Genomic DNA, 12,331 nt, shown 5'->3' on the forward strand with positions numbered 1-12,331 from the left:
CCTTCATGACTGTGAGAGCTGATTTACATTTTACATTACTTTAAACAATTTTGCTGTAAAAATGACAGAAGTGAGGGGCACTGTGTCGTCGTGTGGTTCAACATCAATGTTAATTTCCCCAACCCACCTGGAAAAAAGTTCGCCTTTCTGGATATGGGCTATGGATAACAACTTTCATGCAAAAATGCATTGATTTTTGTTCAACGTACCGCATTTTTCAGAGTGATGAAGAATTCCGCTTGTTCATTTACTGGTAATTGTCTTGGTTTTTTATTGCACGAGAGCATGTGTCCTGATGGGGGACGCGAATTTAAACAAGGTTAATAAAGTTTAAGCGATGCCGCCTGCACGTACCCGGTGCCACGCATGCGTCCTTGCGCATTGCCCCGCAGACTGTTCCGCCACTGAGGCACCTCGTCGTCACGCTGCAGTGGCGATTACGCGCAACTGCAATTCACTGAATGCGTGTTAAACGCTGAGGTGCACAGCTCGCCATCCACTGTAACCCGTCGAGGAGAGGCACAAAAAAAGAGACGATATCAAGGGGCTGGTTTGGAGCGCGTCTCCGGCGAGAGTACAGCAGGTTCTGAGTACTAGCGGCTCCCCTTGAGCGCACACTGCGATCTCCGCACTGTACGCCTGTAGGCTTTTAACTCCTCACTGCGAGACATTTTACTGTGGCACCTAAAGGTCCCGTGGTACCTAAAGTATACAAAAAGACAAATGCGTCCTAAATGGAACATTCAACGGCCACGTTCATCTCTGTGATATCTGGAATAGCACACTGTTTCAGTACAAAGTACAACTTGTTCGTGAGCAGGGTAAGGGCGCCCAGCACCAAAGATAAACACCATGGCGAGAGGAGGGGAAAAGGACAAAAAAAAAAACAAAAGAACATGATGACGTCAGCCATCTTTAGCAATCCTTTATTGAAGATAAGGTGATTATGTTCACTGTATGGTATGAAACATCACAATATCATACTGGGAACTATCAGTACAGGGAGTTAAGGTGAACACACAGGGTGACAAACGAGAGCACGAGGTCGACCCCTCAACACTCCCCCACCCTCCCACCCCAAAACCCTGCCACTATGTGGCCCCCGCTGAGGGGGACGGAACACGCCCGGATACGCCCGGAAACACCCAGATACACCTGCACACATCATCATCATCAGCATCAGCATCATCATCATCATCATCATCATCATCAGCATCATCATCATCTCACCCCATTCTCCTTTACAGCATTTCTCATTTACAAGGCTAAAATCTAGGAATAAATAAAATATATCCTTGCAATAATTATTCTATATATCAATAATTGTAAGATATACAAAACAAAAAAATCAGAGCGAGTGACCTCGGGCACCAAAGCACGGATTATTATTATTATTTTTTAAAATCATTAATATTTTCATTTGTAATCATTTATTTTCTTGTCATTTATTATCACAGGAAGCGATCCAACAAAAGGGTGTTTGTGTGTGTGTAAGGGGAAGGAACTGCAAACAACAACAACAACAAAAAATTTTTTTCATAATTCTATGAAACCCAATTAGACACTCCTTTTGAAACTACACACAGAGGGGGGCGAGTGAAGTCATCAAATAACAGATCAACATAAAAAATAAAGATGAGCTCAATACAAGGCCTCCACTGCATGTCTCTATTGGTGTAAAGGTGAAATACATTCATTGTCCTCCCCGACAAGTCCCAGCATCTGCTATGAAGTTTAAATATCCTCCTTTCCCTTGAGCATCATAACCCCCCCAATTCAACACATGCACAGCTCAACAACAAGAAAAAAAAAATCATAATTTCATAAAAATCACTGTTATTGCAAAAATAGAACCACACGCAGAGTACTCAAGTACCTAATAATCGTATGGCAACCAGTCTTGTACCGTGTCGTTTCTAACATCAGAAAACCAAGCACTGAGCCATGGACAAACCCCACCCCCAGCCCTGCCCCATGCCCCGCCCCAGGCCCCAGAACCGCCCTCACCCTCATTCACTAAAAGAACTACAGAGGAAAATCTGACTTTTCTTTTTTTTTTATTTCCGAGTACTTAATCTTCTTGAGCTTTTTTTTTTGTTTTTTACTTTTTTAGTTGTCAAATGATGTGTGTTACTGGATGTTGTAAATGCAACCAAACAATAACCATACTACACAATACTCTGCATCTGAAAGAAAAAAAAAAACACATTTAAAAATGAATTCATTATATAGAAAAAAACACTGTTAAACAAAATCACAACTTTACAATATTTTTAGAGAAAAAAATAAAAAGGCAAGTGATGCAAAAATTCAATTCTGCGTGGGGGGGGGGGCAGAAGTGAGGGGGGTGGGGAGACGGGAGAGCGAGAAAAAGGTGAGATAAAGGGAGCGGAGGGGAGGAGAGGAGGGGGAACTGAGGCTTCCCACTTAGCCAGGGAACCCAGGGATGCAGGAGCTGCTGGTCTGTGCACACAAGCATGTAGACGTGACAGTTCACTCCGCTTTCAGCATATCCTCTATAGTCTCTCTTTTTATTTATCATCAGCTGAGTTCTCTTTTTTTACAGCAAGCACAGTAGGCCACATCTGACAACTGGGAAAAAAAAAAAAGGACTGAAAAAGGGAACTCAAAATATATATATCTGCATATATATTCTATCTTCTCTGAACAACAGCAGGATTAGAAAGCGTGTGACCACGAACAGGAAGAGTGAAAAAACCTGCAAGGAGGAGCAGTATTGATTCAAATGTCTTCCTCCTCCGAGCCTTGCTGTAGGAGGGGGTGGGAATGGGGGGGGGGGGGGGGGGTGTGGAACAAGGTGCAAAAGCTCTCAACCTTCAAACCTTTCAAAACGAATAATGCCTATATCCAGCCACTTTGTGTGTGTGTGTGTGTGTGTGTGTGTGTGTGGATATGTGTGTGTGTGTTTTCGAAACGTTTTACATGCGCTTGTCCGGTGAGCCACTTTCCCGAAACGCTGCGGCAGCGGGCGGCACAAAGCGGTGATCCCCGCATCGTCCCTCCGTCCGGAGCGGGAGGGAGGGGGGGGTTTGGCAGAGAGGGGGGGGGGGGGGGAGCGAGGCCCCCCGTCGTCCAGCACAGTCTCCAACCCGCAGCCGCTTTAAAAACCACACCGCATTCCATCCAGGCCAGAATCCAGCCCCATGTCCTTACACAGGCTGTCCATCTCTTCTCAAATTCAAAGAAAAAAAAACCCACAAAAAATGCAACAAAAAAGGTAAAAATTAGTTTATTTTTCTCTATTATATACTGTGTTTCATTTTAAATTGTTTCTAACGTTTAAGTTCCTCTTCTGACCCATTTAAAAAAAAAATCACCATCCTTTGGGTTGTGTCGCTTGGATTGTTTTTTTTTCCTGTTTTTTTTTTAAAAACTATTTTATGGTCCAATTGATCTCTTGGTATCACAGGAGAAAAGAAAGGAAACAAAATTGTGTATACAGATTTCTCTTCTGTGTTGGCGTAGTCTGGACATTCTTGTGTGTGTGTGGACAAAAACGTTCTCCGGCTACCACGGGTCCTCCAGGTCACCGCCGTTCTGCGGAAGAGAGAGGAGGGGGGAGGGCGTGAGTGAACCGAGAGGAAAAAAAAACGAGGGAGAAAACAAGGGGAGATGCTGTGCAATTACACTCAAAGACCACAGGGGGCAGTGTATCTCTCCAGACAGGGTAGCTGAGAGAGGTGGGAGGGAAGGCCACGGGGAACACAGGTATTCAAATGAACTGTCTCATTGCTCTGAGAGCGGGAGCTCCCTAAGAACAAAACACCTTTTCACACCGCAAAATCAAACACGATTTACCTGAGACCTTATTTTAAAAAAAAGGAAAGCTGAAGCACTAAAATAAAATGAATAAAATCAGTCAGGGGTGCGGCCAAGAGGCCACTTTGATCTCTGGCCCGACCACACCCGCTCCCCAAAACTCGACCACGTCCACACTTTCCCGAGACGTATCTGCAGTTTCAGGCCCCGGTCGGCCAAACTGGGCTAAAATCGAAGCCCCGTGTACCCTGAGGGGCGTACAGCCAATGGAATGCTCTGATGTGGGAACGCACTGCCACACACTTAGATAAGAGGAGAGAGAGGAGGAGAGGGACTTTGGCGATTTTCACAATGCGACTGGGGAAACATTCCCGGGCTGTTCTTTGGTTTTGAGTTTTAAATCTGCTGCACACCTTTAACCTTTTAGCTTACTCACCCGCACCAGAAACAGGTAAAATGAGAAGTAAGTCTTAAGCCATAAAATGCCCCTTCCCCCTGTACCTCCACTATGCTGTGGACAATTTCGGTACTTTTACACCCCCCCCCCCTTCATACACCACCAACTGGAGACGAGAAAAAAAGACCTGACAGCGTCTTTTCCTGTTTGATGAATTTTATTCGTTCAGAACATGACAGGTTTCACAGCAGCATGAAACACAACTGAAAACACTTCACAGCCATATTGATACAGGAGGCAAAAATCAATGTTCTTTTTCATAGAAACTCGGGTTCAAACCAGAAGTCAAAACATCAAGAAGAGCTGTGAGGAAAGGCATTAATTATACCCAACAAACCTCCTGTCAAAATATCAAAGTACTCCTAAGTCTGGCCAAAAGGTAGACTCCTACTCACTAAGTATTAATCATGCACTTTAATCTCCTTTAGTACAATCCTGCAGCAATATCCATGGATATTCAACTGTGCAATCAGAACAGACTAGTCAGAACAGACTAAATAAAATGGAAACACTGACTCCAAAGATGCTCCAAACTTGCTAAGCATCCACATTCATACAGTGCGGTTTATCCACTGAAGAACGCATGAAGAGAAAAATCCTGCAGCCATTCTTTTTTTCATTCCCGGTGCATGGGACTCAGGCACATGAGCGCTCTTGTTCTAGAACTACCCAGAGTAATGTGCTGTTCCGTCAGCCAATCACAGGAGCACGCGCACATTCCGGAAAAAACACGCCACCGGTGGCTTGCGCTGAACTGGACACACTCACACACACACTCACACACACACAAACACACACACACACACACAAACACACACACACACACACACACACACACACAAACACAAACACAAACACAAACACACACACACACACAAACACACACACACACACACACAAATGCAACAGGGCCGAACCACACACTTAAAACAGCTCTGACACTGTATAATAGACAGACACACACGGGGCCACACTATTTTCTCTCACACACACACACACACACACACACCTGTGCCTCAATGCCTCAACTCTTCCGCATCACGCACACACCAGATACCACTGGCCGCAAATAGTGCCTACAGCTATCGCCACAAGACAACGGTACACAGGACACATAGTGCGCATGCATTGAGTTACGGTAAGCAAGCTCACTGCAGCGGCGGAGAGATGGTCACATGACCTGCCGTGAAACAGCCTGCCCGGTGAACACAGAAATCATGCATCTCTACATCCTAATCTCTACATCCTACTTCCTTGATATATGCTGTTCAGTGAGTGCTTTATACTTATAGTTCTCATTTGTCTGCATACACGCTTAAGACATATTGTAATACTGTGCAATAGTGTGTTATAAACAGATGAACCCAGGCAATATCCTGCTGCTCAACATCCCCTCTCCCCTCAACGTTACATATCGCTGTTTGTTTTAAACTTGCTTAGCGCCAGAAGCTGCATGTTTATCCCTACAAATCTAACAACCAACTTAATAATCCCAGTCTGTATGGCTGTGTGGATATTAACAGGGTTAATCTGTATTTGGTCACAAGCACTACTTAGTCTCTGTTCAAGACTGTATAGGAAAACTACTTGGCTGAAGTAATCTATAACAGCAAAATACAGGTGGGTGTTGATGCGGGACTTGGGCCAAGTTTGTCCCCGTTACCGTTTCAGTACAGATTTTTATTACAAAGACGCTTGCTGGATTTGATTGCATTGGTCTTGTTGAAAAGAAAAGAAAAAAAAAACATAGATCAAGCTTTCGGTCATTCCACCCTGTTTCTCTATCTTTTAATAAATTTCCCTGAGTAAATGCAATGGTAAAATATAAACCTCAGTTCTTTTCTCTCTGGTGGACTGTTACCTTATGTTCAACGAGAGGGATGCCAAATGCTGAGACTCTCTATTTTGGATGGAGCAATCGGGGGGAGGAGGGCCACGCTTGCCCCCTTCTCCCCAACGCCCCTCTATCCTGTCCTCAGCTCCTCCCCGCAGGGGGGCGAGAGAGTGTAAAGAAAAGCCTGCACTGGAACGGTAAGGTAACAAAGAGCCGCGGGCGTTACGGGAAGCCCAGGGGACAGGGGCCGGGGCGGGACGGGGGCGGGAGGTCGGAGGTCACGCGGTGGACGGGCCGGCGTCCCCCAGGGCCGCGGCCAGCGCGTCTTCGGGGCGCTCCTCGGCTTCCTCCGGCTCCCCGGCGGGCGAGGGCGGGGGCGAGGGGGGCGGCTCGGCGCTGGGGCCGGGGCGCTCGCCCCCCGTTTCGCAGGGCAGCCGGTAGGTGGACAGCACCTCCTCCAGTAGGAGCCGGCACTCGCCCCTGTGATTGACACGGAACTGGCGCAGCGCCTCCAGCAGGTGGGTGGTGGTACTGCCATCATCATCATCATCTCCCTCTGTGTCCTGATGCAAGACCCCAACGTCAGTGCACAGACCAGGTACAACACATGCCTTACAGAGCTATGGGTGAGGGGTGCTGGGTTTGGGGAGAGGCAAGGGGGGGGCGGGGGGGATGGGGAGGATGGAGGGGGGTGGAGCAGGGGAGGGAGGAGGCTCAATGAAGCAGCGTCTCAAAGACCTCGGAACGGGAACATCTTGGAGAGGCTGTTGTATCAGGACGTGACAAACCCTGCCCGAAAGCACCTGGGGGGAGGGTGTACACACTGCGCGGGACGGAGGAGGAAAGCGGAGCCGCAGCTGGACCCAAACGGGCCCGTCGCTCCCCTGCCCGGCCCGCGGAGTCCCGCCCTCACCGGGCGGGCGCGGCGGGGTGAGGCCGAACCTCCGCACCAGCACAGCCCTGACGGCTCCCATCAAATCCCTGCATCACACGGCTCAACCCCCAGGAAAATTACACCGCGTCTGAAGATGCAAGTTCAACAAAGCGGAAATAAAATAACGTAAAAGAAATGCTGATGAATGCGCCGCCCGGTATTCCACAGCCCGGTGTGTCACAGCGCACCGGCAAGCGCCTGATGACCAAATGCTATGATGATTGGCTTTCTGCCAGACACGCCCTTCCCTTGAGTGCCTCACTGTAAAAACCCCCCCACGTTCCCACACCCATATGACCAGTGTCCCTGTGCTTTTGTCCGTCTAGCACAGACTATGCTGTCACCTCCCTTCCTTCCTCTCTGTCCGTCCTTTCCCATCCTGGCCACGCCCCTTTTTACATACTTTCATCTTTCTTCCCCCTTCCCACAGACCCACACACGCGCTCATTTCTCTCCAAGAACAACACATGGACCAACAGCTCTCTCTCGCTCTCTCTCTCTCTCTCTCTCTATCACACACACACAGCTTCCAGTCAACAAATGAACAACTCAAGAGCCAGTTCCCCCTTGAAGCGAGACATCCCATGACCCCTCTCACTCTAGACAAAGCGATTTGACACCTTTGACCAGTCCCTCTTCCTCCTCATCCTCTCTCATTTAATAAGCGCTTTTATGGCATGAAGGATATTGGATGAACCAGGCACCCTGGTGCAGAAAAAAATGTTTCGGACTTCGTGAGCCAAAAACAAATGTACTACACTCAAACGTGTTGCCGTCAAATTCCTGCAACTTTAAATGGTATTAAAATCAGCTGAAAAGTCACCATGTCTAGTTCCAGGTATTTTTTCACAGCTTTGGAAAAAAAGAGAGACAAGCCTGCAGGTGTCCCCATTAGAAACTGCAGAGAGTGAGGAATGTATGACTGACTTACAAAGTGGCCAATCGGAGGATCATCTGAAATGACTCACTATTGCAAATGCTTTGAGTTTTCACCGAACTGAAATAACCATAACCGTAAGTGCGCTCCGCCTCTAAAAACTGTGTATGAGGGAGTCTGTACATGATTATGTATGTGTTTATGTATGTGTGTGTTGTTGGCGGGAGAGAAGGTTTCTATGAATCACCCTGACAGATGGAAGCTTTACAGTCTAATTTCCTCAAAAGCGTGCGCACTGTGAAACCGCTGCTCGGTGACAATCCTGCAGGCTTGTTCAGGCTCTTCCTCATGTACGAACAGGCCTTAACCAGCGACCGCATGAGAGTGGAAAAACCCCCCTTCCTATCTGGAGAGACTGCCTAAGACACACAGACCTGTGGGAGCTGGGTGAGAGCACCAGCATCAGAGCAGCAGGAGTCTAACATGCTGCGAGAGCAGTGTCACAACCAGCCCACGCTGCCGGCACACAGAGAGTCTCCAACATGGCAACCCTCTATGTGGGAAAAGGGTTATCACACAGCATCAGAGGAAGGGATTCAAATATATGCATGTGTTAACTTACCAAATGAAACAGGACGGCTGCATTAATCAGAGGTTGAATACAGAGTTAGAAAGGCGGTGTGCAGGGAGTTTAAGTCTACGTAAGCGCTTGCTATTCTCTCATCCCTCGCTCTCTCCCTCTGCTGCGGAGGCGGAGTCTGTGGGGCCCTTCGGGTCCCCCACTTCCTCTGTCTCCCAGACTGTCCCTCAACCTGAGCGTGACTGGCCAGGGTGCTACTGTGCAGCTGGGCCGCCCTGATCAGTCTTCATGAAAAGTGGTGTATCTCAGACTCTGTGGGTCAACGGCTGGTTGGTGTGTGTGTGTGTGTGTGTGTGTGTGTGTGTGTGTGTGTGTGTGAGAGAGAGAGACAGAGAGAGAGGGAGATTGGGAGTATGTGTCTGAGAGTATGTGTGAGAATGTGAGAGTGTAACTGCACACTAGAGCGAGTAGCTTCAGCATTAAGACATTAACACACTCTGCTCTGTCTCCCCGGGTCCGCATCAACAGCAAAGTGACGTGGGAAGCAGAGAGAGGGCAGACTGCCGGCACTCTCACACACACACACAAACACACACACACACTTCCGCGAGGAAGCGCAGAGGCCGTCTGCTCTCCACTACTCTACACTGCACCACGGCAAAGAGCGACGGCACCGTCCCTCCGGCCACACGGCGAACCGAGGGACTGTCACAACACACCGTCTGGGCAGTCCAAGAGCTCGCTCTCATGCACGCACACACACTCCAACACACAGACACACACACACACACACACGCCAGGACTGAGTTTGTGCTAAACTGCAGGAGCTCTTGGATGTCTCCACTGACAGAGATTCAAAGACACCCCCCCCCCCCCACAGACACACCACCCCACCCCCCAACACTCCAACCCCCAGCTCTCTCTACACACTCCGTATAATGTATCGTGTTCATGCATGACAGATAACATTGCACTGACATCCGAGGTGAATATGGAGTTACACAGACGGAGATGGTCTCTCCAATGCCTCTACTTACAGAATGTATAGGTGTTTCCTTGCTCCACAATACATTACAGAAATATAAAACAGGGTCCCTGGATACAGCCACGTCACACCGGCAGTGCTTATCCCAGGATGCCCTGTTCTATATTCTCAACACACTTACAGGAGGAAGTGACATCATGAGACACTCCTGGGCTTTTGCGGAAGAGTCCCGCCACAGATCCCTAACATGAGACCCAGACAGTCAGCTCGGAGCTTTCCGCATTGGAAATTATGGTCTCTGCCATTGCTGAAGTTACGAGTGTCCTGATTTGTTTGCTCACTATGAACATTGAAAAGGGCATGGTAAAAGCCGAACATCCATATGAATGCACAGGAATGCATTTAGCACCGGAAGCTCCAGTTATCAACAGGAACCTTCTAGATGGAGGACGGACGGAGCGCAGGAGCTGAGTATCTGGTCACAATAGAACGTCTGTGGTCCCACCATTATGAGGTCATTATGATTGGCACGCTTGAGGCCATTGTGAGGTCATTGCGATTGGCAGGCTTGAAGCCATTATGAGGTCACTGTAATTGACACGCGCCAGGCCATTATGAGGTCACTGTGATTGTAACAAATGAGGCCATTATGATGTCATTGTGATTGTAGCACGCTGGGTTTTGGGTTTGGTTGAATTTGGTCTCTGATTTGGCTGAACACAGGAGGGAAGCCAATCTGAAAGGTCCTCTGGGAATCCCGATGGTGGAGAAGGCAGCACACAGGGGTGTGTGTCGTGTGACGCGTGCCGTGTGACGCGCGCCGTGTGCGCTTCGTTTTCACACGGAGGGCGTGTCTCATGGTGTGGTGCGCGGGACAGGGGGGGGGGGGGGGGGGGGGCGTTCCATTTTGGGATGGGGGCAGAGCAAATATATTGAAATATATTTAGAGAGAACACAGAGGGGGGGTACGGTCAGACGAAAGCCCCACACTCACCCCGTCCTCTTCCCTGTGGGGGTTCAGCCTGTTGTAGACCGCCTCGATTACACTGCGCCTGAGGAAAGACCAAACGCACTGTCAGTGGGTGAGAGGAGAACACACACACACACACACACACACACACACACATTTACCATGCGAGAAGGGACAGCTCACACGTACACACAGTCACCAAGTCAGGAGTGAACATATAGGTCATACATCAATACATACATCACACGCTCTTCCGTCTCCGCACTGTACTCCACCCTCACTTAATAACATCCAACTTCAGTGAGTCACATCTTCCTTCACTGAGTCATATTCTCCTTCACTGAGTCATATCTTCCATCACTCATTCATATCTTCCTTCACTGTCACATCCGCCCTGACTCACGCACATAGGATTCCTTACAAAAGCAGTGTACAACATTCTAAATTCATTCTTATGAGGGTCATTCAAACAATGATAATAATATTAAAACGATAGCTGCAGGGCTCTGGAAAGGCTAGGTTGGCAAAAGAGCCTCTCTGAGTGCAGGTTGAGCTCTGTGCCCCAGACATGGCTATCCTGAGTCTGCTCTGTGTCATTAGAGACGTGTGTGACAGAAATGTAGCAGTCGGGGGGGGCAGGGTGTTTTCAGGTTGTGTTTCAGCAGAGAAAGAGAAAATTGCAGTGAAACAGCAGCTCTAGGCCCACGCACTGTGACTGACTGATATTACGGAGCATAATCTCTCATTCACTCTCGCATCTGCACAGTTCGCTCAACACAGAGTGTGTCAGTGCAAAAACACGGAATTGAATAAAATCTTCCATGTGGCGGACGTGCTCACTTGTTGCATGATTAGCACAATCTGAACTCTCCTACTAGATCCTCAGACACGTTTGCTATATCCTCGGATTTCCTATCGCACCTTCCCGACAGATATCAGGAAATGTCACGTTACGTAATGACCCCTACTATCCGATTGTGACACTTTGTGATTTAGCATAGTCTCCGCTCTTAGCCTAATCTTCTTGGATGCATCGTTGTCAGTGACTCCGCTAAATGCCTAAATGTAAACGTAAAAAAAGAATCACAGTGTTCTTCAAGCTGTGGGCTCGCTTACATGAGACGCCACGGTCGAATATCAAGCTGCTGAATTATAATACACAAGGCTTTATCAGCAAAGACTCGATGTGAAGCACGGGAATGCTGAACTATGATAGTAGCAAACTACTTGGTTGTCAGTGCGTGTCTGCCATGTGTGGCAGCTTGTGCTGCAGAAGGTCAAGGTTGTGGAGCGTGCGCGGGTGGGCGGGGCCGCCATACTTGCTGGCCAGGCCGCCCCCTGGTGGCAGGTTGGGTATGTTCTCTGTGGAAAGGTTCCGCATAATGTGTCCCAGGTCAGGAACGCCGTCTTCTCCTGACTTCTCGATGATTTCTGCAAGATGGGAAGACACAGAGAGGCAGAGAGACAGGTGACTAAGACACCTCACACAAAAACACCAACACGAGCAAGACGGCAGTTTATCTAAAGGGGTCAGGGCAAAAGGCCCTCAGGTAAAGACCAGAGGAGAAATTCACACTGTATGTGTGTGTGTGTGTGTATGTGTGTGCGTGCGCACGTGTGTTTGTGTGACCGCATGCATGGGTATCAATAGCTGTAAAAGACCGTATGACCTTATGACCTTAGTGAGGATCAGCGTTCTGGAGGCGGGGTTTCAGTGACCTGGGCGGAGCTTCAGGGAACAGTAATACAGATATGGGGTGACGATCTACAACCTCTGTGTGGGCCGGAGGACAGGAGCTGGTGGTGGCGGGGGGGCGGGGTGTAGCTCGTGACTAGGCAACAGCTCCAGGCTGCTCTTTGGCAAGCCCTCTGGGGCAAACATTAAACTCCGATCAGATGATGAAGCAGCAGCTG

General features: G+C 48.6%; 1 protein-coding gene across 4 annotated transcripts in view; it reads right to left on the reverse strand.

Moving 5' to 3' along the window:
• Positions 1–3,119: 3,119 nt before the first annotated feature.
• The window catches only part of ppm1ba (protein phosphatase, Mg2+/Mn2+ dependent, 1Ba), a 46,874-nt gene continuing 37,662 nt past the window's right edge, over positions 3,120–12,331 (reverse strand). For 2 of the 4 annotated variants that reach the window (XM_036546513.1, XM_036546514.1), the window contains exons 4-6: positions 11,737–11,848; positions 10,442–10,499; positions 6,340–6,634 (exon numbers count right to left, since the gene is read on the reverse strand). In XM_036546513.1, coding sequence (XP_036402406.1) covers positions 6,350–6,634; positions 10,442–10,499; positions 11,737–11,848 — 455 coding nt within the window. In that variant the 3' untranslated portion in view covers positions 6,340–6,349. Of the gene's footprint in view, positions 3,559–6,339; positions 6,635–8,504; positions 8,522–10,441; positions 10,500–11,736; positions 11,849–12,331 lie in introns of those variants that run through there. The other 2 variants (XM_036546516.1, XM_036546515.1) reach the window with 2 other exon arrangements.

This window comes from Megalops cyprinoides, chromosome 15, assembly GCF_013368585.1.
Source record: "Megalops cyprinoides isolate fMegCyp1 chromosome 15, fMegCyp1.pri, whole genome shotgun sequence".
In the NCBI taxonomy this organism is placed as follows: domain Eukaryota; kingdom Metazoa; phylum Chordata; class Actinopteri; order Elopiformes; family Megalopidae; genus Megalops; species Megalops cyprinoides.